General features: G+C 37.8%; 1 protein-coding gene across 1 annotated transcript in view; it reads left to right on the forward strand.

The window, feature by feature from the left end:
• Positions 1–6317, forward strand: part of Cep152 (centrosomal protein 152kDa) — a 78847-nt gene extending 72530 nt beyond the window's left edge. Inside the window, exons 25-27 of the mRNA XM_013009965.1 lie at positions 2026–2182; positions 2421–2527; positions 4996–6317. Coding sequence (XP_012865419.1) covers positions 2026–2182; positions 2421–2527; positions 4996–5993 — 1262 coding nt within the window. The 3' untranslated portion in view covers positions 5994–6317. The remainder of the gene's footprint in view (positions 1–2025; positions 2183–2420; positions 2528–4995) is intronic.
• The last annotated feature ends 1307 nt before the right edge of the window (positions 6318–7624 follow it).

Below are 7624 nucleotides of genomic sequence, written 5' to 3' on the forward strand. Positions count from 1 at the left end.
CAAAAAGAAAAAAGCCGGAAGTGGTGCTGTGGCTCAAGTGGTAGAGTGCTAGCCTTGAGCTGAAGAGCTGAGGGACAGCGCCCAGGCCGAGTTCAGGCCCCACGACTGGACCCCCCCCCTCCAAAAAAAAGAACACATCTTGCTTTTTAATTACAAAATTATATAGTATGAGTATAAATTTCAAGACAAAATTTCAAGGAAAAAAATACATATACACACCTTCTGATACTGCATTTGTTTTATAGCAAAAATAACAGTGAAGATCTCATGTTGAATATAATTGGTAGAAGAAAATAATGTATGTTCTAAAAACTCAATGTCCTTGAAAGTGATTTCTTTCTTAGTTGTCACTGATGCTTATTTTTGTTGATAATCTGTTAATTAGAAGTGAAGTTTGAGCATTTTTTCATCCTAATAGAATAACATTTGTATTATGTGATGATTACATTCCAGAAAGATAATTTGGAGGTTTTATGTTGACATGTACTTTGATTTAATCTTTCCTGTTTTAAATAAGGAAAAATGGATTCCCACTCATTATTTTGCATAGAACATGTAGCTTTCAGATGTTATACTGACAGGCGGTTATAGGAAGGATGGAGAAATTCTAAGTGTGGAATATAGTCCTGTATTTAACAAAAAGTGCTAGCCATAGCTCATAGTAATCCCAATCAAAACTATTTTGAGTTAAAGAGGTAAAAAACCTTTTTAGAAGGTATGAATTAGAGCCAGGAACCAGTGGCTCACGCCTGTAATCCTAGCTACTCAGGAGGTTGAGATCTGAGGATTGTGGTTCAAAGCCAGCCCCAGCAGAAGAGTCTGTGAGACTTTGTTGTTGTTGTTGGTCATGGAGCTTGAACTCTGGGCCTGGGTGCTATCCCTGAGCTCTTCAGCTCAAGACAGATGGTCTACCACTTGAGCCATAGTGCCACTTCTGGTTTTCTGGTGGTTAATTGGAGATAAGAGTCTCATGGAGTTTCCTGTCCGGGCTGGCTTTGAACCACAATCCTCAGATCTCACCCTCCTGAGTGGCTAGAATTATAGGCATGAGCCACCAGCGCCCAGCCTGTTGTGAGACTCTTATCTCGAATAAACTACCAGAAAATTGGAAGTGGCGCTGTGGCTCAAAGTGGTAGAACGCTAGCCTTGAACTGAAGAGCTGAGGAACAGGACCCAGGCCCAGAGTTCAAGGTCCACAACTGACAAAAAAAAAAAAAGTAGGTATGAATTAGGAGTTCACGTAATTTTAGAAGATAAGTGTAAGTCTCACACTTTGCTTGCATAGTAGTGAATTGTATATATCATGGATTGTAAACCGTCTAGTCAGTCAATAAATGTTGGAGGTGTTGAATAGGTAATGGAGCTTAGATTTATAGAGCATGAGAAAAACATGAGTCTCATATCGTCTTTCCGCCCCTCCCTTCTCTTTCCTTGTTCTCTTCCCTTCTACTCTTCCTCCTTATCCACTCCTTTGTATCTTTTTTTCCTCTTAAACTGGACAGAAATGATGTATAATTGAAATGTATATGCACATGCCTCATTTATGTCATTTTCTTGCCTAAGTGTTTTAGAATAGTACAAACTATACCATGTTTCCTTTACCTTATGTTCTACCATCATCCCTGGGCTAGCATTCTTTTACTTTAATTTTTGATGTCACAAACACCTTTTAATCTTCACAATGATAGCCATTATTATCTTAATCTATATTGCTTATGAACTGTATGAAAAAGGACTGCTTTTTATTGTTAAGGTGATATACAAAGGGGTTACAGTTACTTAAGTAAGGTTGTAAGTTACATATCTTGTCAAACTTGTTACCCCTTCCTTCATTTTTCTCCTACTTTTTCTCCCCCAACCCCCTCACCCTCCTAAGATCCCTTTTGAGTCTACTAAAAGTGATCTGAAATGTCCCATTTTAATCAGTATGGAAAATACATTGTTAACACTATGCCTCCAGCCACTTTATCTCCCCCCAAAACACTGGTTTCTGAAAAAGTGCTAGTGATTTCCTTGCCCTTGCAGGTGACATGCTTCGTTATATCCAGGAGAGTAAGGAAAGAGCTGCAGAAATGGTAAAGGCAGAGGTTCTGCGAGAGCGTCAAGAAACCGCCCGGAAGATGCGCAAATATTACCTCATTTGTCTCCAACAGATTTTGCAGGATAATGGAAAAGAAGAAGGGTAAGTTTAGTCTAAACCACTTGTCTGTCATTTCTCCAAGTAGTTTTCTTATCACAAAACTTAACCGTTGTTTTGTGATCAAGCTGTTGAGGGTGAAGAGAGTTTTGTGTTTTTGTTACTGTAAATGTTGGCAGAGCTAATAGGTAAACAGTCCTAGAGCTAAATTTTAGAAACTAACATTTTGTTGTTGTTGTTGTTTGCACTCTTTTTTTATTTTCCTGTTCTGGATTCCCCACAGGCCTGAGAAAAGAATTATGAATGCAGCTAGCAAACTTGCTACAATGGCAAAATTGCTGGAAACACCTACTTCTAGTAGGTCCCCAAGCCAAACTACAGCAGCATCAGGTATGTCTGAATCAGTTGCTCAAATGCCTTCTTTTCTTTTGAATATTTTAGTGCTTTCAGTATGAAAAAGAGAAGTGTAAGGACTAAGTTAATTTGTCAAGTTATTGTGGGCATTACTACAAATATATTTATATATGTATATATACTCATATGTATGTATATACATATATGTGTGTATGTGTGTGTGTGTGTGTATATATATATATACATATATATATATATATATGGAGCATGTACCCTAGCTGTCCATGTGGCGTCCATCCCTACAGATGGTAGAAAAGATTAAAAAAAAAATTGACTTAAATTATCCTTGAGTAGTTTTACAAAGGAGGTATCATATAACAAAGCAGTTAATGAATATGCATTTTGATCACTGTCACCCCCTTCCAAAATTCTCCCCCCCCTTTAGTTTAAATAACAAAGAATGATAAATAGATGAAATGATAACTGGGTTATAAAGGTTGTAATGGATAGGTAAGGAGTTGTAAGAAAATCCTTTAAAAGAAGGCAAGTATGTGGTTGATGATGGGGAAACTTCAGTTCAAAGCTGCTAAAAGATGACTGAGGAGAGGGAGCAGATCAAAACTGCACCGTGTGGAAGCTCTGGCAGAAGTACAGGGCTTTGGCAACATCTATAGGATATTTAGTTTGTGTTCTAGAGCAATCACAACCAGGTAGAGAGTCACTTTTCTTTTAATCTCTTCTTTCCTAACCCTAATATTGAGCTGGGTGACAGCAACAGGAAAGCGTTTTGCAAGCAAGACAGTGTCCAGGTAGCTAGATACACAGGGAGGATTTGGGAATTCCCATGTCTAGAGTGCCAGGTGTTAGGTGTTTCTGCACCTGCTCTTCCCCTGCCAGCCAGTGCAAGCAGATAAAGGATCAGGGCATCCAAAAGACAAGTATTTAAATAAGAATAGACATATATTGCCAATGGAAAGGCATCACCATATAACAAAACAAACAAGAAAACATTGAAGTAATGACAAAACCAAACCCACAGAATTTGTACCTAACAAAAGAGTTAGTAAAACAAATAGCAGAACTTGCGAATGTTCTTCCAAAGAAAGATGCAAGAAGATAGAGTATAGGTGAACTTTAAAATATGTTCAGAGTTTTACTATTTTCAAGGACAGGATATAGGTAGTGATAACTCTGGTTAGAAGAAAATGTAGATTTAAGTATGTGTGTTAAAACTTATGAGTAACCAAGAGCGCTAGCCTTGAGCTGAAGAGCTGAGGGACAGCGCCCAGGCCCAGAGTTCAGGCCCCACAACTGGACCAAAAAAACAAAAATAAACAAAAACTTAAGAGTAACCAACAAACAAATAGAAATAGAAAATATATCTTTGAAGCTAGTAGAAGAAAACCTTGGGGGGAAACACATTAACAAAATGAAGAAACAGGAAACAAAAACTAAAAAAGCATCAGCAAATAAAAGATAAAAGAGTGTTGGAACACCAGCAATCTGACTAAGACTAAGTTTAACTCACCTATTATAAGGTCTCAACTTTCAAATAAATGTTTTACAAAATAGAGACATTTGCCGTTTTTAAAAGAGCATCTAAAATTCAAGTTGGAGAGTGATATACAACCATACAGTGTTGATATTAGGTAAATTCTAAGGGTAAATAACAGTATTAGGTAAATTAAGAGTGTACATGAAAAGGTACAATGTACCTCATAATAATAGAGCAGTCTCCCGAAAAACAAATTCTTTTCTGCATATAACATAGCTGTAAGACTATATAGAACAAGTACTGATAGAGATACATGAAAAACACCCTGGTAAATTTTGTCACACTGGGAGATGCATTAGGCACATCTGTGTAAAAATAAGAGTTTTTGAACTTTTGGAAAACTTGAAGCAGAGATTGTTCAGGAATTCATGGAAGATTACTTGTGTAAGTGTTAGAGTGGTGGTAGAAAGTTTAGGTACCAAAAGGGCAGTGGCATATTACAAAATAATTTTCTAGATTTGGGACAACAGTATGCATATGATGACCCCAATAGAACCAAACCCTTTTCGTGGGCTCTTGGGCCAAGATACAGTATGTGATGCCTCTAATCCATGCTATGTAACTGCCTTTGATACGATTCAATATCCTAGTCAACTAAATTACCAACTTTATTTAGCTTGTGCATTTGTGAGTAGTGGGTAGATGGGGACTTTTTACCAGACTCTTCTTTAGGAACTCTATAGTTAACCTCAAGAGATTAGAGAAACATGGCCCTTGAAATTTTGTAATACCTATTGCAGATTAATGCTGAATTAGACAGCAGTCACAATGGATTCCATTTCAGGAACAAGCTTTGTTTAGTGGATGTCACCATGTTTAGTCTTGGTGTGTTTTTCTTTGAGAATGATTAAAAATCTATATGCATTCTTTGAGACTACATAAAAGCCTGAATTTATTTTTCTCTTTAATGTTAATTTTCTCCTAATTTGTTTTCCCCTGCGCATAGTAGTACTGCCCTTGACTTCAGAGATGCTGAGTGGCGTTGAAAAATCAAAAAGAAATGATGTGAATCAGAGTGTACCTCGTAACATTGAAAGCAAATCAAATGGTATAAAAACTATCCCTGGAAGTATTTGTGAGCAAGTTCCTAAGAGGAGGGCTGCTTGTAATTTACAAAAGCGATTAGAGGATTCAGAGCACATAGATAGAAAGCATGTGGGTAACAAAGGGTCACCTTCAAACTTTGAATTTGGGGATAGTAGTCACAAGCACCTAGATATTCTGCCAAAGAATGTTGCTCCTGAATTTGTTCAATGCGAAGGTGAAGGAAGTTTGATTTCGCACAAGAAGAAAGACCTACCTGGTGTCACCTACTCGGAAACCCTTCTGCATCCAGTCACATACCCCTTTCTTGGAACATATGGAAATAAACCCTCACCTAGATGTACCCCTGAATCTGGATACGCACCAACAATCTTCCAAGATCCTAATGAAAGACCTGGTTCCAAGGCGTACACGTGCAACTCACTGTCGGAAAGTGACACTGCCTTATTTGAGAAAAGTCAAGGTTTAGGTATGCAGGAAACTCCAGTAAAGGATGGAGGAGACTTTCTTAACTCATTAGGTTGGCTTTCCAACAGTGCCCCGCTGCTCTGTAGCAGTCACGAAGTGTCGCTTTCACAGGGTAGGCCACAAGGAGCTCGGGATACGCTAAGCGATTCGATTCCATTCAAACAGGTTTCAGCACTCAGTTGTCAGCCGGTGAAATGTCAGAGTGATCACACTCCCAGCCTGTCAGGAGAAACTGGGTATTCCCAGCAAGGGAAATCCACGGTCACTTTTGGACACCCATTTCATCATAAAGCTGATAGATTAAAGTCAGATGTCAAAAAACTTAGCACTGCTATACCATCTTCAATATGTCAGCAGCCTTCAAGAAAATTGATGGCTCCCCTAGCCAGCCAGCAAGACAGTGGTTTTGACAGCCCGCTTGTCAACCTCGACTAATTGTGTTTAAGGAGAATCATGAATGCATTCACAAGAAAACCAGAAGGGAAGACTTCAGACTGGAGGAGGAAAAAAAAAAAAAGTCACAAGCTCTGCCTATTTCCAGATGCTTCCGTAACCTCTATTATATGAGTAAAGTCTTCTCATAAAATGACTCGAGATATTTATGTTGCCTTAATGTTCCAAAGGCGTGATGGTAATGTGGTCTAATCTGCTTCTGTGTGGTGCTTATATTTGGTTGCTTAAGCCATCTTATTTTTATACTTACAAATTGGCTTCTATTTTGCAGTGTTAAATTATTTAAATAAAATTGCATCAAATCTGTAGAATTGTCACGGCCCATTTTGTAGTTATAGAAATATTATCTTTACATCCTGTTTGAGTTTCACCTAGAAAAACACATATAAACTATTTGATTTGTATATATCACTTAGCCAGATGTAATTTTTAAAAGTAGCTTGGTGTGGGGGTGCAGGGTGGGTGGAACGAATCATCATGATATTTTGACTACTTTCAACTGGAGAAAAGAGAGTTTGGTTTTTAAAAATATAGCTTTGTTCTGGTTTTATTTAAAAAATATTTCCCAAACTTTTTCTGTTATTTGTATGATGGGCAGAGACTTTGTGTCTCTCTTATGTTTTGTTTATTTGTTTACAATAGTGCATTCTTAAAAGCTGAAATAAAAAGCCTTGTTATGTAGCAAGAAAACATGAAACTTAAATTGTTAACACTTAATAGTGCAGAAATTGGCAACATTGATGCTGTGGTTGAAGGTTATAATTTTTTTTTCTCCTTTTCTGTCTCCCCGTGTCTTTTCTGCTTGCTTGCTAAACACAGGCAAGTTCCAGGGCCTATCTTGTGTCTCTTCTGAAGGTTATAATTTTAAACTGATGAACTCATGCAGAAATCTTACTGTTTTATAAATTATTTACAGAATCCTAGAGGGGGAAATGGATGTTTTAGATATATGCAAATTCTTACTGAAACCTGTTACTATAATTTGTAAATCTCAGTGCATTCACATGATAGGCTGTATTTTGGGGTTAGTATATTTTTTCCATTTTTCAATAGGCTAACTGACTAGTGGTCAGGTTGATGGCAAGATACATCTTGTTAATCTTTTTGTTGTTGTTTCTGTTGGTCGTGGGCTTGAACTCAGGCCCTGGGTACTATTTCCGAGCTGTTTTGCTCAAGGCTAGCACTCTACCACTCTGAGCCACAGTTCCACTTTTTTGGTAGTTAATTATAGATAAGAATCTTTCCTGCCTAGGATGGCTTTTGAACCATGGTCCTTATATCTCAGCCTCCTGAGTAGTTAAGATTTCAGGTGTGAGCCACCAGTGCCCCAGCTTGTGAACCGTTGCTGAAAGCAAGAACCTAGACATGAAACTTTCGGAACTTGGGAAAGTCCTGCCACATAACTAGTGACCAAAATAGACAGGGTTAAAAATTTGCCCTGTATTTCATTGTTTTGAGACATCAGGATTTCAACAGATGGATATAGGAATTAATCTGCAATGCAGTGCTAAGATGATGGTAGAACAGAAAGGAGATGGGAGCTGCTCAGACAGTCTGGTGACATAAATCTTTGTCGTGGTGTTGATTTATTTTTATATGTTGCTGGATTTCAT

This window comes from Dipodomys ordii, unplaced genomic scaffold (genome assembly GCF_000151885.1).
Source record: "Dipodomys ordii isolate 6190 unplaced genomic scaffold, Dord_2.0 Scaffold11, whole genome shotgun sequence".
Lineage (NCBI taxonomy): Eukaryota > Metazoa > Chordata > Mammalia > Rodentia > Heteromyidae > Dipodomys > Dipodomys ordii.